This window comes from Cottoperca gobio, chromosome 3 (genome assembly GCF_900634415.1).
Source record: "Cottoperca gobio chromosome 3, fCotGob3.1, whole genome shotgun sequence".
Taxonomy (NCBI): Eukaryota; Metazoa; Chordata; class Actinopteri; order Perciformes; family Bovichtidae; genus Cottoperca; species Cottoperca gobio.
The window spans coordinates 25382939-25407767 of NC_041357.1; the positions used below are offsets into that span (position 1 = coordinate 25382939).

General features: G+C 38.1%; 3 protein-coding genes across 4 annotated transcripts; 1 reads left to right on the plus strand and 2 right to left on the minus strand.

Moving 5' to 3' along the window:
• Positions 1-5354: 5354 nt before the first annotated feature.
• Positions 5355-10225, plus strand: styx (serine/threonine/tyrosine interacting protein). The gene is made up of 11 exons (XM_029428781.1): positions 5355-5429; positions 5824-5856; positions 6590-6643; positions 7165-7262; positions 7346-7406; positions 7518-7589; positions 7659-7687; positions 7879-7929; positions 8304-8376; positions 8943-9036; positions 9577-10225. The coding sequence occupies exons 1-11, from the start codon at positions 5370-5372 to the stop codon at positions 9648-9650; spliced, it is 699 nt and encodes a 232-aa protein (XP_029284641.1). The 5' UTR covers positions 5355-5369; the 3' UTR covers positions 9651-10225.
• Positions 10226-10570: 345 nt separating this feature from the next.
• gnpnat1 (glucosamine-phosphate N-acetyltransferase 1) lies at positions 10571-14472 on the minus strand. Of its 2 annotated transcripts, none has more exons than XM_029455303.1 (6): positions 14179-14472; positions 12783-12946; positions 12471-12533; positions 12107-12234; positions 11816-11877; positions 10571-11669 (listed from the first exon to the last, which is right to left on the minus strand). In XM_029455303.1, the coding sequence occupies exons 2-6, from the start codon at positions 12934-12936 to the stop codon at positions 11522-11524; spliced, it is 555 nt and encodes a 184-aa protein (XP_029311163.1). In that variant the 5' UTR covers positions 12937-12946; positions 14179-14472; the 3' UTR covers positions 10571-11521. The 2 variants fall into 2 exon arrangements, with proteins under 2 accessions (XP_029311163.1, XP_029311156.1); XM_029455296.1 differs by having other exon boundaries at positions 12783-12949.
• Positions 14473-14816: 344 nt separating this feature from the next.
• Positions 14817-23928, minus strand: LOC115005512 (E3 ubiquitin-protein ligase AMFR-like). Its single transcript, XM_029427364.1, is given in 14 exon segments — positions 14817-16999; positions 17380-17570; positions 17774-17908; positions 18530-18633; positions 18743-18939; positions 19324-19434; positions 19592-19725; positions 19834-19966; positions 20494-20534; positions 21091-21246; positions 22768-22932; positions 23481-23573; positions 23673-23720; positions 23722-23928. Coding segments are annotated over 14 exon segments (1872 nt in total). The 3' UTR covers positions 14817-16842.
• Between the last annotated feature and the right edge of the window lie 901 nt (positions 23929-24829).

Consider the following 24829-nt stretch of genomic DNA (forward strand, 5'->3'; position numbering starts at 1 on the left):
ATATATATATATATATATATATACTTATATTGTTTATATATATATATATATATATATATACGCACATGTAGTATTATTTATTATTATTTATGTATTATTTATTATATTTTTGCTATACTTGTTTAAGGTTCCTGGAAGATAAAAACAAAATGTCATCTAAAAAAGTTAATCAGATGGGCAAAATATACTTTGTATTATTTCTCATATTTCACTTTCACCTATAATAGTAACATCTCTTCCTATTAATAATTAACAAAATACTTCCATTTAGTTAAGTAAATGTGGATGACTTAATTTCACCAAATGAAAACATGCATTTGTGTCTTTCTCTGGTATAATTATATATTTTCAAATCCTTGAGATCTACATTAGTGGCCATCTGTTTCTCTTTGCTGGAGTATTTGAGTTAGAATCTCCTTTTTGCAGAAAACCCTGAGGTCATGTTCACAATATGCCTTTGGAAAAATATGAGTGTTTTACCACAATAAAACATTATTTATTGAGTTAACCTTGTCATCATTCATTCACTTTGTAGCAGACAGAGCGACTGCCTGGCATCAGGTGCATGGATGAATAATCTGACAAGAATGGAAATGGACGTCAGTAACGTGCCGACGTGCCCCAGTTAACAATTAATTAAGCAGATGAAAACCACTGAGATGTATATAAAATCCAGAAGAATACATCATGGCTGCATTCCTTTCTAAATAACATGTCGTTAATTTTGTTAATTACAATTCTATGATGGAAGGAAAGGTAAAGCTACCTTGTAATACATGTAGGTATGTTGCTTTGGTAAGTGAATCAGAGGTAATTAGCCGGAAGTGTTATTTAATTTTGTCACATATTTCATTTGTCCTTACAAAACATACATGTTTATGTATGATGGCTGTCTTTAGTGTTCTCAGTAAACTCTGGTCCCCCCAGGCAGTGGAGAGACCAGTGTTTGCAGCATTAAAGGGGAACTCGATAGGATGCAAGTGACCCTTCAGGTGCTGCTTGACACAGGTGCAGCTTTTCAGATACACAACATGCTGGTACACATACAGAAGATTGGGTAGAAGAGGAATGATTATTATAAGCATATTTTCTGGAAGGTAAGTTTTAATGTACATGAGAAAACAGTCTGTGAAGTTATTATAATAATAATAATAATAATAATAATAATAATAATAATAATAATAATAATAATAATAATAATAATAATAATAATAATAATAATAATAAGTCTTTTAATAACCATAATGAAACCTAAAAGAAACGCATCCCACAATAATAAATCCATTAATTAAAGAGATGGGGATATTGTCGATATTTAACATCAATATACTGTATTTTCCCGTATAGGAAACAAATAAAAAATAAAGGGAAACCTAAGTTAATGATTCAGTTTTGTTACATGTGTTCATACACTGGATATATTTTGTGTTACTGTGCTAATATACTGAGAAACAAACATGATGCACTGCTAAGCATTGTTGCATCAAAAGCAACACATTCTGCATTAACAAAGGCAGTTCTTAATTACTTGTTAGTAATTAAAGATCTTGTCATACTCTGCCTCCTTAACCTGGAACACGCTTCAGCAGGAATTTAAGATGTCCAGCTTGATACCCCGAGGAGATTTTAAACTCATTTTAAATAATCTGGAGAAATCATCTGTCGGTGTTTGTTCTTGCAATATCTAATTCTACGCACTTTGCACTTTCAGTGACGATTTCTTTCTGATGTTTTATTTGACTGTTGCCTCTGTGTTTAGCGTCTGTCTGTAACTTTGTGTGGTGCTGTTACCATCTGATCAGGTGTCTCTTGAGAATGAGACCCTGTGTCTCAATGAGATGTTACCTGTATAAATAAAGGCTAAATTAAAAACAACATTATTCTAATAAGAGTCTCAGTTTCTGTGGAGAAGCAGAGAGACATATTCCAGTTCAAAATGATATGCTGCCTCATGTCAATTTATCTACTAGTAACAAAAAACAGCAGAGGTTTGAATTTTCTTTTACTCATCCGTCCCATAAAACGCTCTGATGATGAAAGCGCAGTCTTTGCTTCTCAGCGTTCCAGCCGTTAAAAACCACAGAAAACAACTTCCTTCTGCTTGCGTGCAGGTTTTGTGATGCAGGGATCGTTTAGGATTCTCAGATGACCCAGGGTTGATCTATCTTGTAGTTGTATTCTGTGAAATAAACACTTTAACAGGTTTAAAAGAGGCATACTCATGCAATAAAGAAATGATGGTTTATAGTCTGTTGTTGGTGAGATCCCATTACCTTGTATTGCCACCTTTGGGTTGTGAAACAACATGGCCAGATGTGTGTTAATGATTCCCTCTGAGATGTCTAACATTTAAATAGACAGGGACGTTTTATTCCACAGCACTGTGAGCTGGAGAGTGAGTTTTAAAAGTTCAACCCCATCAACCTCCCTGCAGATATATTATCGTCTAGGGACACTACATTTATGTTTAGTGCTCTATTGAATGTTCATTTAGTTAATACTATTTTGGCACCTGTTGTGATTTGCCTAGAAAATTCAAATGTCAAATGTTTTGAATTATTTTAACACATACTCACAAAACAAAACACTTGTTTTTTATGCTCTTTATCTATTTAGCATATATGGCTTCTTTAGAGCATAATGAATTAGTACACAACTTTTATTGACGTACATAAGAAATGCATTATTATATTTTCAAATAAAAAGCTCAAACATAGGCTTCTATATCATATAAGTAATTATTTGATGTGTCAGGATTTGTGTGTGTGAGGTACTTTATCTTTACCTGTTCTAGTAGTGTGAGAAGAACAGCACTTCAGGTTTTTTAGCTTGATTTTGATCTCAAAAAGACCAAATAATTATGTATAATTTGTGGGTTGATGTATTATGGCAGTGAGGGAGTTGTAATGCCTTTGTTGTATGGTTTACAGTGTTATAAAATGGATTATTAATGTGAAAATATCCATTAAATGTATCCAAAGTCTCATGAATAGGCCAAATCTATTCTCAGAAAATAGTCCCAGACAAATGCACTAATAAGAACTACTTGAGTAACATTTGTAAAAAACTACAGAGCCCAGGTGTAAATTTCAAGTGCAGCCGGGGACATTTGTTACATGTCATTCCACATTTCCTTTCAACTGTCTGCTGCCCTCTACAGTATGCAACGAAGGCAGAACATGGCCAAAGATGCAAAAATACTTTTTTAAGTGACTTGCTTTTAACAATGTATGTTTTCAATGTGACCGGTGGCTTAAGACTGAGAGCTACAAACAAACTAGCTTTTAAGAGTTAGGCAGGATGCATGTTCGCATTCACCCTCCAAAGCTAGAGCCAAGATCAAACCAGCGTCCATTCAGTGGTTTACCAACTTTTTAAACTAAGATCAGAGCCATTGTTATGAAATACAGAAAAATACAATAGGTACAAATAATTTGCCATATAATATATAAAAAAGGAAAATTATAATGAATATAAATGTGTTATGAAGCCCAGGTAATTGAGTTGTGTGACTGCAGAATACTATGCGATACTTGTTACTATAATAATAATAATTTAACAGTTTATGTTTAGTACAATAGACACACACAATCACACACCGTCATGGTTGTGTATAAGCTTCTTCATTCGTTGTTTTTGTTTACTCACTCCTGCTCAGTTATCCCCCTCACAACGTTTCTGCCAAAAGAAATCTGGCATGGCACTACAGGAAAACCAGCTCACAGGGAGAAAACAATTTTGGGATATTTTTAAAGCAGCAACATTTGTGAAGTTGAGAGAAGATAGATGTGCATGTATATATACAAGTGTTTCACATGGAAGTGCATGTAATTGATATTCTTCAAAGCTTCATTTTCAAAGTGTGTGTGATTGTGGAAGAGCAGCAGTAGGGGATGTATCGGTCCCTGCAACTGATAAGAAAGTACTTTTAGTGCCACGTATGCTATGACACACAAACATTTGCACTGATAGAAAGCACACACATGTAAGCATTTGCAGATTGCAGCAGTTCTGCTATGAGATTACATCTTCCTCTGATCTGTGAAGAAAGTGCCGTCCCCTCCCACGGGCCAGACGGTAAACAAAAATCCCAAAATGCTGCACTGTCACACAACAACAAACTGATGTCTCGTCTGAGAGACCAAACAAGCGTCTAGATATTATTCATGCACTCTGTTTAAGAACATGCTTCTTCTCTTGTAATCAGTCATTGTTGAAGTGATTATTAAGCAGGGATAGATGCTAGAGAGGGGTGAGGCTAAAAAAAGAAAAGATTGGAAGACTGGACAGAGATTTCAGGGATTGAGATATATGTAGTCAACGCTCTGATTTGAGCTAAGCACTGATATGAACGCAGCTACACATCAGGACTACACATGGAGCCACGGCATTGTCTTTACATTACATTACAGTTCATTTAGCTGACGCTTTTGTCCAAAGCGACTTACAAAAAGTGCAACAGCAAGAATCTTGCAAGGACATTAGCTTCAAATAGGTACAATCCTTTAAGTGCAGAACACTAGCTTCAAATAAGCCAAACCAATAAGTGTTGCGGGCTTTGTGCACTTAGTGATACTGAATTAACAAAGTGATGACGTCAAAAAACTGTGGATTGTGGTCGTCTTTCTTTGGATTTAATTTTACTCTCAGGTATTTCTGGTATTCTGCCCACCAAGAAACACCTTATTATTACTTGCTAAAATGATTATGTTGTCTAATTCCATTATCATCATATAATGTATTTTTATTCGTCTGTTCATGGGGCAATAACTCTAAATAAGTGTAATGTCTAGAAGAAGAAGAAGAAGAAGAAGAAGAAGAAGAAGAAGAAGAAGAAGAAGAAGAAGAAGAAGAAGAAGAAGAAGAAGAAGAAGAAGAAGAAGAAGCAGAAGAAGAAGAAGAAGAAGAAGAAGAAGAAGAAGAAGAAGAAGAAGAAGAAGAAGAAGAAGCAGAAGCAGAAGAAGAAGCAGAAGAAGAAGAAGAAGAAGAAGAAGAAGAAGAAGAAGCAGAAGCAGAAGCAGAAGCAGAAGCAGAAGAAGAGAAGAAGAAGAGAAAAGAGAAGAAGAAGGTCTTTAGTAATTATTTGTTAGGTTTCTTTGTAACTGGTAACATCCTCTTATATCCTGAAGTGAGTGCTGTGCGCTTCGTAAATCGACCGCGGGACGTCGCCATTGTTCTCCTTTCCTTACTTCTACGAGACGGTTTGCCATCTGCTGAGCGGTCACGTGACACATCTGTCAGGGGACAGCATGGCGGACATGCATGTGGAGCCTCAAAACAAATTCCACCGATTGTCCAGCTAACCCCGCCGCGAGAAACATCGATACCGCGCGTGAAGCCGGGCCGGCGGTGCCCGAACAGACAGCACAATGGACGAGGCGAACAAACTTCAGTTCCCGTCTCTGCCCGTGTCCAAGGAGGACCTTCTGGTGAGTGCACAGCAGCCTGCGTTAGCCGATCTCCCCTAGATGTCTGGCTAATCTGAGCTAACCTCCACTTCTGCATTACTGTCTGGCAGCTAAAATATGCGCCGTAAATGATGTATGTTTTGGACCATAACGCATTAATGTGATTCCTTTAAACATGGTCGTGTCTTTGAATACGTCTGTGTGGACATCTTTTCTTTGCTAACTAACGTTACAGTTGACTGTGCCAACACTGAGTAGCATAGTCTCCAAAACACCAAGCCACGAATGTCCACAAAGTAAACTAGTGCTCATTCCTCACCCCTGCAATGGTTGCTGAAATACTTCCTGCAACTGTCACATCATCAAAGCAACTTCTTCAGCTTCTAACCTTGTTTTTATTTCCCCCTTTTTGCAGGACTGGGCTTATCCAATGAGACGAGAAATGCAGGTACGTAAAGAGGTTGTAGTCTGTGTAGGGAAGAAGAATACTTGGCAGTGGGTTGCTATGCACCAAATCCCTTGTATTCCCACTTTTGATAGTTGTTTCTGGTAAAAGTATTCATAATGTCACAATCTCTACCAACAATAATGTTATTTCAATTCCAAGCAAATGCATAAGAGTGTGTTGGTGTACAAATATAAGTGGCTATATGAGGGTGTGGTCATGTTTTAAGTAACAACTTATTGATGTGATGATATGATCATGTCGTTGTTGTTTTTCAAAATTCTGCTGTCCAAAGTAATTGACAATATGATTAACTGAAAGTGTTTTGGCATAATAAAGAGTTATGTTTTATGTAAACAGTGAAGCTGCAGCATTAAATACCAATGTGATAAAGTTACATATTGTGATATGTATCTTAAATATATTCCTACTAACATTAAGTTCTTGATTTCAAACATATAGCCCGGTGTTATTTCAAAAATTGAAGGTTTACAGGTTAGAGAACCTGATATTTACACGCCCAAAATTACAAACGCTGAATGTCCGTATTAATAGTTCTTTCTAGGATAGATGTACTTTAGGTCCTGCTCCATTTTCATTGTGGACATTGGCTGCTAAATGCACGTTATAACTCATGCATATATACTAGTAAATGCATCATATTTATGAAATAAAGTGAATAAACGTAGCATAGGATTGGGTTGTTGGTGATGTCTTGCTCTATCTTCATTTTTAGGAGATATTACCAGGACTGTTTTTAGGTCCCTACTCTGCTGCAATGAAAAGCAAGGTAAAGTTTACAGAGTTTAATGTGGCAATAGACAATATATTTATTTATTTAGTATTAAAATATATATATATATATATATATATAATTCTTTTCTATTTTTTTATATATATATTTCAAATAAAGTATATTTAGTTAAAATCAATGAGTAGGCTGGTGTTGTAACTTACTGATCTAGTAGAAAGAATGCCAACTTGACTTTTCTTCCTTTGCTGGGTAGAGTTTCCACACAGTAATATTACAATACAAATACTCCGGCTGTACAAAAGTCCGCCATTTCCGCAACCTGAAAGTAGCCACCGATAGCTACCGGGGGGGAATAAAAGCGATATCCTCTTGCTAGATGTTTGACAAGCCTAAGTCCTTATTCTATAGGCATTACATTGTGTAATCGGCATTCAACCATAATGATAAGATGATGTCTATTGCCACTTTAAACACGGCTACTTCAAGACACTGACTGAGAAAGTAAAACATTATTTTGTCATATTTCATAACTCATGTTGCTTTTCTTCTTTGTCCAGCTGCCAATCCTTGAGCGACAGGGCATAACGCATGTTGTGTGTGTCCGCCAAGACATTGAAGCCAATTTTATCAAACCTAATTTCCCTCACACGTTTAGGTAAGTAAGAAGTGGCATGATCTGTGCGCTGTGCTTGATGTGCAGTTAGTTCTCGCTAACTGAATGTTGCTGTGTCTTTGCAGATACCTTGTGTTAGACATCGCTGACAATCCCGTGGAAAATATAATACGATGTTTCCCTTCAGTGAGTTACAAAGTGGGCTTTTTACTTCCTACTTGGCAAGTGTTTCATTGACTGAAAGGTATGGCATTTACAATATGCCTGATGCACTGTCCTTCGTTTCCCTCCTGACAGACTAAAGAATTTATTGATGGCTGCTTAGCAACAGGAGGTAACGGTGCATGCAGTTTCCATTTTTCATACTTAGTGTCAAGTAGCAAAAAAGATTATTTCGTCAACAATCATTCTGTCTTGTTCTTTTAGGAAAGGTACTAGGTTCATGGTAATGCAGGGATATCAAGAAGGTGAGTTTTTTTAATATCATATTTAATTATACAACTCCACATGCATCTGACGGCATTATGCACGGGATTTCCATCGCATTAGAAATGCTCAGGTGTTTTCTAAATGTCATTGGATATAGTATTTATCATTTTCTTGAGCCAAAACACAGCTGCAGATATAAAACTGTCTCCTTTTGTGTTTATTCTTTCAGTGCTGCCTTAGTGATTGCGTATCTTATGGAAACATTTGGGATGAAATACAGGTGAGTGTTTGTTTTCTCACATCAAATTATGGTTTTCCATTTCACCCCAAGTCTAACTTTTCTTTCATAAATGTATGTTGTTGTTTTTTTTAAAGCATTTAAATAATGCACATTAAATAGTTTTTTTTTGTACCAGTATGTGGCAACCATGTACGCCATGCATCGTGTTTAAGCATGAATATAAGAAAGTGTCATAGTGTGCAGGTATAATAAAGAAACTGCAGCATAGTTGTTAGAATATAAAAAGTAACACATAGAAGCATAATTATATCCACATTTGCTACATGCATGTTATTAGTATATGTTACTGTTTGCAGTGGTATAACTCAGTGTTTCAGCGGCTGTGGTTGTAACTCTCTACATTTCCTCCACAGGGAGGCATTCAGCCACGTCCAGGAGAGGAGGTTCTGCATCAACCCCAACGTGGGCTTTGTGCATCAGCTACAGGTGCGTCTTTACTTTGTTATATATATAAAAGCACTCTACTAAGTTGTTAGTCCACAAAATGTCTCGAGCTCCTTGACTTTAAAAGGCTCGGGTGAGTCAGGCTGTTGTCTTTCTGCATGTGCGAGTCGTTTGCTTCTGATGCGACACTGCAGAAGTTATTTCCCCTTTTATTTTTTTTTTAAGTACGATGTTACATCTCTGCTATTAATCACACTTTATTTGTTTAGTAGCTTTCATACAAGTTAGTGCGGTTCAGAGTGCTTCACACGTTGCAGCCTGACGAGCAGACGATGATCAGAACTGAAAAGACAAAAATACTATTGACAATTTGAGACCAATACACACAAGATGATAAATGTATAAACGGTAATAGTAGTAAAAGAGCATGAAATAAAAACAAGATTAGTAAAATAACAATAAAATAGTATAAAAATTATACATTTTACAATAAAATCTGGGATTAAATATTCAAATTAAATACAATAACAAAAAAGTAAAGAAAATAATGTTTAAAATAAAAATCTATAAACCATTTTGGAACAACTAACAACCGCTTTGTTTCCCAGGAATATGAAGCGATCTACCTGGCCAAATTGACGATTAAAATGATGTCACCAATGCAGTTGGGCAGATCCTTCTCCTTACAAGCTGGGATGCCAGGTTTGTACACCAGTGTACCGCTCGGCCACACCTGTCTCTTCAATTTCCTTTTGTTTCTCACTCTGACTTTCTGAAAAGCATTCCAAACATGGTTCACTGGCACCGTGTTATTTAGGCATGGAGTAGCATTAGTTGTTTGTTTGGCACATTGTTGAGTCTGACTTGCTGGATGGCTGACATCATTTATCAGCAGCATTGAGTGATTATGTTCCAGAGGTGTGTTCCACTTCTGTACAAAGCAGCTCGAGTCTTTCTTTGAATCCACAATGAAGCTGGCAGCAGGGAGCCAGATCCATTGTGTGGGGGGTTTCATAACTTACTGTATTCATCTTTTCTATTTACGAGACGTAAACAGACGCTAACATTCACACACACTTGGAGCCTTTGACAACCGGCTTATAATTTGAGCTATTTCTGTTCTCCCTGAACTGTCTGTGACTTCACCCAGCACAGACTGAGGAAGTCTTTAATCCAGGAGGGGTTACGGTTGAACTAGGGTGTAACGTTTTATTCTTTTACGTCTCCACATTTCTGTAACAGGAAGCCGTAAACGCAGCCTGGAAGAAGACGAAGACTTTGGAGCCATGCAGGTCACAGCAGCACAGAACGGATGAGCTTTGCTGATATTTAGCCGTGTGGCGCAGTGCACTCAATTTTCTTTTTTTTTTTTCTACATTTTTAATGGGATTAAAAATGTTGTAAATATTTGAACTTTTTCTAAGGAGAAGGGACTTGGGTGGGAGGGGGATCGCTCATGTCTGAGACGTGGAGCACTGACTGGGATCGGGCCAATTTGATAACTCCTTTTTTTTCTCGAGCTGTATGCACTGATGGGAGATTTTTTGCAGTTTTATAGTATTTAAAAGCATTTTGCATTTGCAGCGGGACAGTATTGCAATAATGCACTTTCGATACTTGAATTTGTGTAGATGACCAGAAAGGGGCAGTCGGCAAAAGGGAAAGTAGCCAGGACGTCGCCCAGTGGAGGACAGGAGAAGAAGAATAGCTAACGCCTTTATTTTGGGAGTAATAGGATTATGGACTAATATCAGGCTTAACATGGGGTAGTAAGGAATGAATAAATAACTCACTGCTTAATAAAATAAAATAAAAGGTCTGACTGAGTCCTGTTCAGCTGTGTTTTTATATCATGTTATGTTGTGCATAAACATCAACATTGTTTCCAGCGCTTTGTTTGTAGTTATTGAATGTTATTATTTAGAGACAAACAGTTCAAAACTATCACAAGTTCACTTTCATACGTAGTGATGAGCTCTTGGGGACAGAATGTGTCTACCTAAAGTAATTAATTTTGAATTCATGTAAAGAAAATATGGTATTTACTTGGGTTTTCCAAAATCTAACGTGGCAGAGGGTTACTAACTTGTGATCTGATGCTAAAGTAACTATTTGAATTATAGATTGAACTTGAATTTGGAACAATTATGATTAGTAGACATCAATAGCTTCCCAGCTTCAACAAACAAACATGAATTTGTTTTACAACCAAGAATATAAGCAAAGAAACAGTACGGTAGATTGTGGAATATTTTATGTAACAATTACATATTTCTTTTAATAAATTACATTAAATATGTTGCAATGTTCTCCAGAAATGCAGCATGATTATATAACTTAAATAATTGTATCCCTTTCCCATCACAAAATGTTTCAGTCCTCATCACAGCTGTGATCAAAATTCAAATATCGGCCAAATACAAAACTTTAAGAACCGTGATTCCTCAGATACACAAAATGTAAACCTTTTTGTTCTCTAGAAATATTATACATAAGTCTTGATTTGAGAGTAATGCTTGTAGCATCCGAACTTTCATTAGTTATCCAGCAACACCGCTGTCGAAGACACAGAGCACTTTGTACCAAAGACAACATATTAGAAAAAGGAAACTCCTGTAAAACCCAAAGTAATATTAATAAGCACATTAGAGAGAAAGAAATCTGCTTTTCTTTGGTGACAGATTGGTGAGACTAATCATGATCTGAGGTAATTCCTTCCAGCATACGAGTAAATTTGAGAAGCTGTATTAAATTATTATTTAATTGCTTCGGAAATATAACTTCATTTGTACCATCTTGATTTCCTGCATTTACTGACAATTACATGGTAGTCACAAATATAAATATGTTCTCTGTTAGTACACAGAAAGTTACTTGTTGTTAATGTAACACAATGAGAATACATTACATTTACAGGAAATGACACTCCTTTCTTCGGATGACGTGGGAAGATGATGACAGAGCTCCGCCCTGCTGGTTACCAAAGGGGCGGAGGGTTTCCAACATACTTTTGCGTTTACTCAAGTGTGTTCAATTCAGGATGAGCGTTCCAGAACGACTCACAACCACATGCTCATCCTTGAGCAGCTCTCCCAATTCCTAAGACGATTTGTCAACTTTTGATGTCAGCGGGTGTATAAAAAGGTGTGGTGCACGCCCCAAAAACGGAGGTTTAAAGCCGAAGTCATCAGTTGGAAAATCGACACTGCATGTAAGTTTCTTGGGAGGCTGTGTATCCAAACTTTTGGTAGAATGTCACATTGTTGGCCGAGCATTCCAGCGTGATTTTGTAGCAGTTCAGTTTTTTGCTGAGAAGAGTAAGAGCTGAAACTAACCTATAGGGACAGAGAGAAGAAGACAAAGAGAGGAAGAGGAAAATAAATCAGCACGACACGTACCATAATTCCTAAATAAGTCTCACATGAATCAGGATTGAAATATTAAAAAACAGGCCGAAGCAAGAAGTCACAGATCTACTCACAGTTTGCCCAGCTGCTTCCCTCTGCACACGTCACTGACTACTACCTCCTCCACTCGGCCCCGCTACAAAACAGAACATCTCAATCATTTTCAAGATCAATACAAATTAACATTTATTATGCAAATTCAATTTGCATCGTTTTTAATGTAATTAAATGGAACTTCTTTTGGTTTATGGTGGTGAACCAAGTCAATAATTACCACCGTTCTAATAATAATTAACTTCTTCCGGGGTAACTACAGTTGTGTTAATGTTAAATATTAGTGAACAGCTTGCCGGGATGTGATTTACCTTTGCACACGAGTGGATGAATTTATTTTCTGTGATCAATGTGGCCGTGGCAACGATCTGTCCCAGATGTGTGTCCTCCACCACAACAACGTAGTAGTCTCCCGTCTTCTTCATATGTTCAAACTTTTCTGAAAAGGCAACAGACAACATAAATGCATTTTCTTTTTTTATCTTTTATTACATTGCTTTGAATTCAAAGTTTGTCTTCCAGGGTACGGGTTGTTTCTATTCTCAAATGTGTGATCTGATGTATGTAAAGTAAAAACTGTTTTTGGCACCAAATCCAAGTTTAAAAACTTGGGAAAACTTTATGATTCGAATTAAACCGTTAATGGTAAATAGCATTATGCTTAGCATGACTTACTCGTGAACTGCTCTGGTGTGACGTCGCCCGTCGTGGTGAGTTGAGATAAAACCTTGAAGAATCCTGAAAAACAGTTGGTGAAAATGTCGGGGGTGAATTGTCACACCATCGCTTGTGAATGCTTCACTCCTGTTGCTGTTATGTTTTAAATGTTTATTAAATTACCAAGATCTCTCAAAGAGGATGCCAAGGAACAAAAAGCATGTTTTACACATCATCTATCACAAACTGGCCACGTTCTTATCTTCATATTCTCTTGAGAATTCAAGTACTGGAGTCAGGAATATGTTATCCATCCAGTCTCTGTCTCACCCCTGTTGAAGTCTGCCGTACAGAGCGGTCTGAGCACCAGGCCTTCCCCTGGGCTGGACGGAGAAATGGGGGGAGAGAAGGGGACAGTGTTGCTACTCCAGTCCAGCTCCTGAAGCAGCGAGGGCTCAAAAAGTGGAGTCTCGTTTAGCAGCATTTCACAATCTCTGCTTAGAAAACATACACACATAAATCGATAAGTCCACAGACACACACACATAAATTACACTGAATAGAATATGCTGAATCAGCACATACTGTCAGCGTGGACTTGAACTATGTTTGTTTTAAGTTACACAGAACTTTGACCTGACAAATAAAGTTTCACTTGGTAAAAAAGTTGTCATTACTTTACAGCCATACTTCAGTGGTTGATAAGCCAGTTGACATATAAATGAATTAAAATGTACAATCTTCTTACAAAAATACATCATGAGGTGATTTCCATCTTTAGCATTCACTCATTCATTCATTCATTCATTCATCCAGGACCTGTTCCAGGATGTGTAATATGAACGGGGCCCCTCCTACAAAAGGTTTGGTTCTTGTTTCAGCGAAGTCAGAATTGTCGTTTCCATGACAGAAAAACACAATCACTATGTCACATCTTGGAAAGACTTAAGAATTACATATTGTGCAAAAACAACACATGAAGTAATTAATATAGAAGGGGAAAAAATGTATCACTTATTTTGAATGGGATGATAACAGTATGTGCAATATTATTAACTTGTTTATTGCTTATTAGGGAAATGTCATTCATAAAATAATTGATTAATTTACCACAATTTTTAAAGTTGTTTTTCATTTTAATGTTATTTTGAGTCTCTTAAATGTGTAAGAAATGCATGTCAGTACCTAAGATTTACTCAAGAGATGTTTGTCTGAAGAAGTATGTCACCAAGTTTTATATTTAGTATTATTATTATTATTATTATTATTATTATTATTATTAATATTACTTTCTGGTGTAACTTTTATTCTGTATGTATTGAACTTGTATGGCTAATTGTTAGTAGATTATTATATGTAAATAAATAAATAAAACACAATTACTGTTTAGGGGTGTCATATTCCTGATAGTAAAGACGGCAGGGTTCCCCTGAAGTTAACCACGTTACATTTCACCAAACTGCTCTTATTAACCGAGTTTAGCAAATGTAGTGTTTTGTTTAGCTAACGTTAGCATCAAATCATTAGTTTAATTTCTATAGTTAGCATTAATTAAGTAGCTAGCTATATAAAGCGTCTCACTTTTCTCGTGTGTCCTGTCAAACAGCTACAGGAGGACACCTTCACTCAAGCAAACTATCCAGCTAAGCTAGCGTCAGAGCTGTAACTTCACATTTCACATTAGCATTACCTCTTTAGGCTAAGGCTAGCTAGCTTAACTACTTACCTGTGGAAGAAGAAACACCTGAAGAGATGGTCCAGTTGGAAACTCAGACTGAGGTAACTAAGTGACAACAGGGCAGTTTTGATGGAGGTTGGGTTGCTGTTTCCGCCTGGCACGCGCCCATCTGTGTTCTATGACGTGGCAGAGACATACCTGTCAACCCTCCCGTTTTTCCCGGGATTATCCCGTATCTTTCCTTCTATCCCGCTGTCCTCCCGGTTAAATATTTAACCGTAATCATCCCGTATTTTTTAACCTTTAAAAAATAAAAATAGGCCTCATTTAAAAAAGTGTACACGGTAAAGTGGCCTCCGGTACAGCAGGTGGCAGTATTATGTTTAACTTTAGCTGAAAAACGTTATCCGGCAATAAACACAGAGAAGAAGAAAACAGGAACAATAACAGAAGAACAGAAGAAGAGACCAAGTGACCAAAGCTGAGGTATCAGGTTTCCCGATTCCCGATCAGGGAAAACAAAAGCCACACAACTCATCAGATAAATTGATAACTAATAAATAAAATACATAAATCTTATAAACATGTATATCCTGAATGTATATACCCGTCCTTTATGTGTTTACAAAACAGAGGCAAAGGCAAGATGACATCCACAAAGCATCAACAAAAGTGACATAAATTACTATAGTTTGTTAAAAAGCTGTAGAAGCTCTGTTTATTGAGTCTTTTGTATTAACATATTTTACAAAAACTACATTTACATAAATTATCCATAACTGAACCCTTCTTGGATTAGGCACAAACATACAGGAAAGCTCAGTCCAAAAAGCCTTTCAGTTTTGATTAAATAAAGTAATGTTTATGAAAAATAACCAGGAAAATAAATCAGGCATTTTAATTAAGAGTTGCTAAATTACTGAATGAAAAACTAAATTGTCCAATTTCTTTTTTTTTTTTACATTTTGACTTATTGAAATCTGAAATCAAAAATCCTATACTGTATCTTCTTACAACACTTCCAAAATGTGAAAACGTTTGAGCAATAAAATAAACACAAAATAAAGATCACAACACTACAGCTTTTAGTGGAAGTTTGTGGGCTGTTCTTTGGGATAAAGTGGAAGGAAACAAAAGCACTTGTCTAGATTCATGCGCATCTCACCCCAAACTGCCCTCGCACTGTAATAACAAAAATTTAAACACTTAAAATAAACAGTTTCCATATTTGTGTCCATTGATATGGCTCAACCAGCTAGACTCATTGAAATTTGACAATACCGAAAATTATGTGCAAATGACTCGGGTGTATCTGGTCCGACCTGATTGACGGGAAACCAATAAAGAGGAGGGAGGAACCTTGGCTTACGTTCTTTCCACCTTCCGGCTTCAGCAGCAGCAGTTTGTATTTGTGACTGACAGGATTTAAATCTTTTGCCTTTGTTAGTTCTTTGTTTTCGATGAGTCGGCTTTGAGTTGGCTTAAGTTAGAGGGAAAGAAAGCAGAGGATGATTAAGTTCCTCAGTACTAAGAATTTAGAATTGGCACTCGTCAATGTGAGTAGATAGAAGCCGCGCAAATAAAACACCCTAAACATTTTTTTCATAAAGACTCTTAGTCATTCAGGTAATTGAATATCTAGAATTAAAGTCAAAAGGCAACTGCATTTGTTGTCAAGTCGTGATGTTTTGCTGCTGCTGAATCCTCTTGAATGAGTCTGTCAGCAAGTCACAGACTTAACAATTTCTACATACCCTCAAAACTCCAAAATGGTGGACACAGATGACCAAGGTCCCCATTGATATATTCAGTAGAAAATGTTTCCTTATTCAGACAGAACTGATCATTTTCAGAGGATGACACCCATTGTACTTGTACAAAATGTAATACATCCCCTGTGTTGCCTATGCACCTCAAGCGAACAGTATTAGAAAAACTAAGATGTACATGCCCACTGTGTGTTAAATAACAAAACGCTTTGCAATGGGTGATATCTCACACACACACTAAATACAGAACAACCCATGTGGGTCAAAAAACACTTTGTTTGCAGCATTATGTTGAGAGGAACATTCATATTTGACAGAAAGGCTGAACAATACTAAAGTGACATTCTCTTACTCCACGGGTAAGAAATAAAAACATGTTATTTTGCCTACAGTTATTTCACAGTTGAAACTCTTAAAATAAACACACAAATACATCAGATGAGTTTCTCCATTCAGAATACGTAGCTGTCAGCCTTTAGTAAAACAAGTGAAAACAAAGTCTGGTAAAAAGGAAAAACAAAGACCCAAATAGCTTTTAACTAGTAATGACACCTTTAAACCCCTCTCTTCAAAGACTCTTCTGAATGCAAAGCATGCTCATTTTTGATAGCCAGTCCTAATCATGGCAGAAACTGACTCCCTACTGAAGCTGGTGGTTGCAATGTGTGGCACATGAATAAAGGGCAATGCAACCTTGCATTTCTTGACTTGCACCCATCAATTTATATAACGCTCCAAATACTCAGTGACGCAGAGGCCATACGCAATAGTCCCACCTTATTAAGGCAGCCCAAAACAGTCCAAAGGCCATGTTTGCAATGCTTTTTAATTATTGTTTTGAATAGGTGATGACCACTGACTAAATGGGGCAGGTTTGAAATAGCACTGTCTGTGCCTCTTGGGATGATAACGCGGTAGACTCTTCTGCTGAAACCAATCCGTATCAGGGTGCGGGGTCTTGTTGGTTTTGCATGCGTCTCTCTGCAGCTGCCGCCATGGTTCTACGTCTCAGCACAGTCAAGTTCAATTCTGGAACAGTGTCCTCCTCCAGTCCAGGTAAATCCTCATCCGGATCCTCTGGACTATTGTACAGATATCTCCTACAGGGAAGTAATGAAAAACATACAGTATAATCATGGGATGAAAAATAAAATGAAAGATAATGGAGGAAATAGGCAACAAATGTTCTACTTATAATTTCTGTGTAACCTTTCAGATATTCTGGTAGTCGAATAAAGAAGGCTTTTAAACATTTTATTTGTCCGCCTTGATTCACAGGCCGAGACTAACTTGTGTCACAAGGAAGGGTCTATTTTCAGAAAACATCTAGTGTGATCACACTCCTGACCGTTTTTTATTTTCATTTTCAAAAACAAGGAGATTTCTTTTTTTAATTTTTAATTGAACCTATTTTGAATATAAAACATAGCTTAACACCACTTTCTATGAGGTAGAAAACCAGCAGTTTGACTGTCCCAACCTGCGTGCCTGCTGGATCATCTCTTCTTTCCTCTGCTTTAACATCTTCTGTCTCTCCTCAGCCGACTTAGAGAAGCGACCTCCTCTGACCTCCATGTTGTCTGCCTCACTGAGGCCCTGCTCAGCTGCTCCACTGGACCCTTCCTGCTCATCTGGCGCAGAGTTCAACTGTGAAGGGGCACGCTCTATGGCCTGACAAAGGAAACACAGACAGAATATGTGACAGATGTTGCATTCTGCCTTTCAACCAAACCATCAACCATAGGGAATGTGATCAACATGAAACAGAAAGCCAGGAAGCACTGACATGAGAGAATTGTGTTATGAACACAAGGTCATTAATGACTTTAGGAAAAATGACACTTCTATTAACATTTTACCCCAAATTGACTGACCTGTGTTGGGAAAGGCACCTGGATGCGTCCCTCCAGGATGTTGTCAGTGGTGACCTCCACAGAGCGGGTCAACTGCAGATCCTGCATCACCAGGTAGGGGGGCACCTGAGGGAACATCTCCTGGATCTGATGGGCCTGAGGACCACAAGGTACATCCAAAATGAAGAGAGCAATAGAGAAATGATTTAGAGAAAGATTGTTGGAGATGGAAGAGCAGAACATAAGTGGAAATTAAAACTAGATATTTTTAAAACAAACCGTGTGTGTGTGTGTGTGTGTGTAAAATATAATATAATATAATATAATATAATATAATATAATATAATATAATATAATATAAGGCATCTCTTGTAACCAACAGATCCTAAGTTAATCTGTATGTATGTATATATGTATATATATATATATATACACGTTTGTGTGTGTGCGTAAAATATAATATAATATAATATAATATAATATAATATAAGGCATCTCTTGTAACCAACAGATCAGTTAATCTGTTGGTTAAATAAAGATGTTATCGCTATGTCAGCACAGATGTACCAGGAAATCAAATATGGGTCATGGTCCACGACCCAGGCAACTGATTACTCATAAACAGATAGACATGGAGTGCAGAGTGTGACGCAGAATTGGCTTTATGCAAATTAAGTAGAAAAACATAAAAACACATACCTAGCCTCTAATTACTATCTGTGTATCATCTCTCATAAAACTAACACGACTTTCATCAGACTGTAAACATGAACTCACCATGGCCATGAGCTGGGAGTTGTTGGCCTGAGCAATGCCCAAGATATTGGTGGTGTGCATTACTTCCACTGAGAAACTGGGCAGCCAGCTGGCAATGCGAGATCCTGTAAGAGAATGAATGGACTTTATAATTCACTGTCATACACAGCCTGTCTGATGTAAAGTAACGTCCACAACCAGATTCATTCTTAGATCTGTGTCCGACAGACTAACCATCAAAGTGGAAGAAGTGATTGTGGTGGTTGATATGTGGTCTGGCATCTGGAGCAGCTCCTGCTGGGCCGATGTTGTCTTCCAAGCCCCCGCCCTGCTGCTGGCCTCTCGCCGGGCCCCCGTCCCCATTAATGTTCAGGGACGTCCGACATGTTGGACAGGAGGTGTCCTGCTCGAGCCATGAGCGCAAACAAGAGCTAGAAACAAAACACGCAGACACAACTCGCAAATGTTATTACGACATTTATCTGAATAAAACTTGAAATTCATTTCAAGTCTTCTGTAGCTAAACATTAGGATCTGTGCAGGGCATCTTACTAAAGCTGAACATATTCAACACACTGCTATAAACAGTAGGGCAGCAGATACACATCCAAACAAAATATTACAAAAGCTAAGTTCTGCAGTCAGGTCTGCTTTGGGAACGAGCCACATTAAAGATTCAAGCTGCAGTCTCTCCTTCAGCCATCTTTATGCTGCAAGTCATTTTTATCTAGGCTACGTATGGAGCCACAGGTACGTGGACTACATAATAAAGTCCAAGCAGGGATTGCTGATTTAAAAAAACAAAAACACTTTACTTGTGGAAGAGATGGCCACAGGGTAGTTTGCGTGCCGTCAACATGGTATCCCAGCAGATGGCACAATCGTCATCATTAGCCGTCAGCTCCTCTGCAGTAGCAACTGCAAATCTGCAAAAACAAAAGTTCAAGAGAACACACAAATAATGATGAAACAAGTAATGATTATTGGATGTATTAGAAACAGTGGAATTACACAAACAGAGAACCACAACACTATGAGGTAAAAAAAAAGGGGAAAACGATTAAATCAAAAATCTATTATCACCTGGCCTCCATGTTGTTGATGACCCGAAGGTAGTTCTTGTGTCGGCGGACACGCCGCTGGACCTCATGGAAGAGATAGCGCAGCTGCATGAAGATAACCAAGCTTGCCATGGAAAGCCAGATGTTTCCAAAAAGCTAATGAGAGACATGAAGGCGAAAAGATTAAGCGAGTGGAAAAGAGACAGGGACGGACTAAATGATCACATGACCACACGTGTTCCACATGTTCCCTCTGTGTCTTACCAGCATGTGGATGTGGTGCATCAGGTCCAGGAAGAGCATCGCCAGCTCCATGACGAAGTCTGTGTAATAGACATATGTTCCCTTATTCTCCCAGGTCCCGGGATGGTTCAGATCCCACAGATGAATAGAATATCTGAGGAGGACACGCACAAATCTATCAGGCCACGAAACACCGGTGATATTAAGACAGTGTGCTGGATGACGCAGCATTTATTTTAGGATTGGAAATTCATAATGCAAAGATGGTGTAAAAGTATGTTTAAATAGCTTTATGTCAATATGCTTGGTTGAAAATAAGAAGCGCTATTGTGTGTAGTCAAACACAAACTAAGGTAACTATTGTTAAAGTAACGCGCAGTTCGTTTCAACAAACACTACGTTGCTATGTGCCTGAACACAGTTTGTATGTTTTAATGTTAGACTAATCTATAAGTATCTATGTGCGCCACAGCTGATTAGAGTTGTTTATGCTGTTTGTATAATCCCAACCACTCTCTTAGGGACAAAGAAGCCTTTCACACTGCTGTAATGGAACCAGAGAAAAACAAATGGGGAGGCTAACATTAGCTCCGGATTCTAAATCTGCACAGGCTAGGTCATCCGTACTGCTGCAGTATGCTCACGTGCATGCATGTGTAAGGAAGCTTTGAAGGGACTTACCGCATGATGACATGCCCAGTGCGCACAGTCACCAGCAGACACTGGGGAGAAAAAAAGGACACAGGTGAATTCGTTTTCCATGCAGACATGGACATTTCAGTTGTGGGTGAAAAAAAAGAACCATCTGAAGGAAATGAGAGGAGTATTTTGAGCTAAAGAATGGTGCAGAGACTCTAAAAACATATTCCCTTTGAGACTTCAGGAGCTTCTGTATCATATAAATAAGCCTTTGTCCACAGTAGACATTTTGGCTTGTCATAGCAGAAACAAAAGCAGTTGTAGCTGAAAACATTAGGGATGATTCCAGAGCCCCGGTAAACCAGCATGCACAATACTGGAGCCCTGGAACTGGTACACCTACATTAAATGCATTATTACTGTAATTAATGACCACAGGTGCTTTTCAAGCTTTAATGTCCAATTGTTTGACCATGAAAGAGGTTTACAGTGTTTACATGAAACACGGATTTACCCATAAGCATGTTAAATACACTGATTTAACCAAAAGCTTACATTATACAAACAGTCCACAACCATCATGCCTTTGTCCCCACATCGGGAACCCATTTGTATACAGTTGAGGCTCCAAGTTCTCACCTCTGCTGCCATGAAGCTGAAGGTGTGCATGCCATGGGAAGCTCCCATCAGACCACCACAGCCCACAGCCAGCCCACAGCAGTCCAACAGCAGGGAGACCAGCAGACAAAGCACCCGTACGTGGCTGTTCATGGGAGTGGAGGGTGAGAAAGACAGCTGTAGGGAAGAAAACGTGAATTATGAGTGAATTGTGCCTCACGCAAAGTTTCTCCCTTTCATTATGCCTGAGGGTTTCCTTGTCTTCTTCGAGATCTTGTGCTGGTTGGGGAAGTTCATGTGGGCCCACTAAGACATTGTATGTAATAGCCGGGCTATACAAATAAAGTTGACAAGTTGTAAGTATTAGTTAGTAGATTATTCTGGCATGTATACAATATCTGCAACAACTCATTTAAAAAAGGGGATTATTCCTAAATCAAAGGAAACATGTCCTTTCAACTTTTTCAAATTTGACACAACCCTTTAAAATCAATAGACTCCTCACACACAACCCCCCCCCCCCCCCCCCAAAAAAAAAAAGCATATATGTACTGGCAAAACATTGCATAAGACTGTAAACTGAGAGCTAACATTGTCTGTAGTAGAAAGAGTACCATTCATCACTTCACAAGAAAACATATAACAGTAATTCTGTAAAGCTATAATACCACAAGTTTCCCCCAGCACAATGACAACACTATATACCATCATCATCATCATCATCATCATCATCATCAGCCGTTTAACCTACAAGCGTCATCCTGACCCAAAAAGCTAAACCCACAGAAAGAGGGAGCAGGAAGGAAGACAGCTGAGCGAACACAACTGACAAACTTCCACCAAACATGTGTAAATGCATATCTAAAGTCAAAGCTGAGAAACAAAGACTTGAAAACAGTTACACACACACACAACACAGCACACACACACACCACAGGACATTCACTCACACACACACACAAAGCCAGTCAGCATTACATCACAGGCAGCATATCTACTTAATGCCCATTTAAATGTCATTGCTTGAGAGGAGGTTGATTAAATTTGATATTTTGTTTACCCCGTCTTGCAGAGCATAATCTGATACAAGAGCGTGTCAATCAGCCACCTCACATGCCAGTACAAGAAACTATATATAGATCCAGAGCTGAGGAGAGTACTGTTACTCTCAGACCTTTGGGGACGCTACCCACACCTTTAAAATAAAAAAAATACACTTTATAAAATTTGAAAGTACATTACATTTAGCTGACGCTTTTTGTCCAAAGCTACTTTCAATAAGTGCCGTGCATGCAGGTGTCGTCCTTTGACAGGCTTCTGGTTACCTCCATATCGGGTTCACAGAGTAACATAAATAGAGAGCAGGTCTCATACAGGGACATTTAGGCCCATCTATTATATCTCAGAGCAAAGAAACAGACTAAACTTGCTCTAAACGTACACTTTTGTGAAAAAGCTCTAACGTTATTTCTGTTAATTGTAAACATCTTGTACAATATCATTAGTTGTTGTAGCTATTCTCAGTTTTGGAAAATTGTGATGAGTGTATTTGTAATAATAACTGATTTATAATAGCAATAATTAAATACACTTGGTATATTGTCCTGCTCTAGATTACAATACAAGGTCAAGTCTTAAACCATGGTTAAGGGCACTAGAAGGAATTGAAACACAATGGTGTTGTTTATAAAAACTTACATATTCAAATCGGTCTTTGCAGAGCTGCACCATGAGGTGGAGAAAGACCAGCGCAGAGAACCACAAACACCACATGACCACCTCCTCCACCGTCTGCACGTTCAATACGCCAAAGATGAAAATGAACTTGTAGAAGATGAAGTTCCAGAACTTATCTTTCAGGTGCTGAGGAATAAACACAAATGAGCACATTAGATGCATTTCTCATTATCAAAACAATAACAAAAGACGGAGTTTGGTGGCGTTGTGAAGTAGCATGGGATCATGGGAGTTTGTCTTTGCAGTCAGCTTCTCCCGGTTAAGAATCTTTCATGTGTCAAACAGATCAAGTGAGTAAAACTACTAAATAAAGCAGTTTCAAGTTAGGAAATAGTATTTCCCCTGTGGACAGAGGGCTCAGCTTGTTTCTACGATAACTTAAGATCCAGATGTCCAATGACTAAAATCCTTTATCCGGTTAACAAATAAGCAAGATCAATAAATTGTATCGTAAAAATGTGGCTTAGAATTGGACAAGAAAGTTAATGGGGATACACCGCCTTTACAGGCAATCAAACATAATGATCCCTTGATAAAAATGACATATTTCACTAGGTTTGAAAATCGTTGGAAACATTATGGATAATCCAAGTACACAACTCAAGTTTTTCGACCTTTTAATGGCAGAAATGTTACATATTATACCTTTAACTCAGTCCTAGATGCAGACTCACCTGCTTCTCGCTGACTCTGAGCGGGCCAAACACAATATACTGAATCATTTTAGCAATTAACATCAAAGAGCAGCAGAATGTGTTGACCAAGACCTAAAAGGAGTACAGAGAATAAAGTGAAAATGTAGTTTTTTGTAAGATCAAACATCATCTTATCAAGCCATTTAAAGTCATACACTGGATGACACTCACCCATACAAAGAGACTGTCAGTGACAAGATACCACAGGACAGTAGTTGCCTAATTCTGTGTTAGTAATATCATTGTTTAGATGTTCAAGATCCACATCAGGAGCAGCTGGTGTTTCATCAGCTTCCAAGACTCCGAAGCCTGGATCTGTCACAGTGGTGTAGGCACTAAAGATGCTGCCGGCAAGCAAAGCCACACTCAGGGCGGTGTAGGTCTGCAGGCTGGGCCAGGGAAACCTCTCCAAAAACAGCAGAGGCATTGCAGTGTTTACGGTCCTCTTCTCAACTTATGAAAATGGTGTTTTGTCCCCGATCCAAGAATTCAAACAACCTGTGAGAGCGGAAGTGAGTTAGCTAGCTAACGATGGTTGCGGAGACATTAATTTCGCAAAATACATACAAAAGTGTTAGCATAGGTTCGTTGCTAAGTCTTGTTAACAACTTATTTAGTAATGATTTTGAAAATTGAACATGCGTACGCAATGTTCTTGCTTGTTTCCAAGAAGTTAGAAGACTGACATTAGCTAGCTGGATATGTTAACGTACGTTACTGTCAGTTGTCAAACGAGGCTAACTTCACGTTAGCTCAGTAGTTGGGAAAGGTACTCCTGGACTGGACTGTCTTTAGTGACACGTCAAATGTTAAATCAGCAAAACAGGACAACTGATGCCTAGCTATCAAACTGGCTAACATTAATACTCTAGTAACTATAACGTTATACATGTAACGCTAAATAATAGCAGTTCACGCCCTGTAACATTAGCTATTTACATGGCTAACGTTACCTAATACTAGCTTGCTTTTAGCTAACACTAGCAACGTAGCTAGCGACTGTTAAGCACCACACAACAAGCTCGTATTAAATCGTCACTTACACTCTTTTTTAAATGTAGTCAAACACAATATCCAATGTCCCTCGTTGTATTCAGTGTTGTACTTTTAGTGCAGCTGCACTGAGAGCGTCGTAGTTGTCAACATCGTCATGTTTTTATTTAATCGACAAGGCAGCTGACTGAGAGAGACTTCTTCTTCTTCTGTGGTTGAACAGTTTCACTGCCCTCTTCTGGAGTTAGTTCACATTTGTTCCATCAACTGTTCTCCTGGGAAGCTGATCAAACACATGCTGCCATGTCCACCTCCACCACACACACACAAGCAAT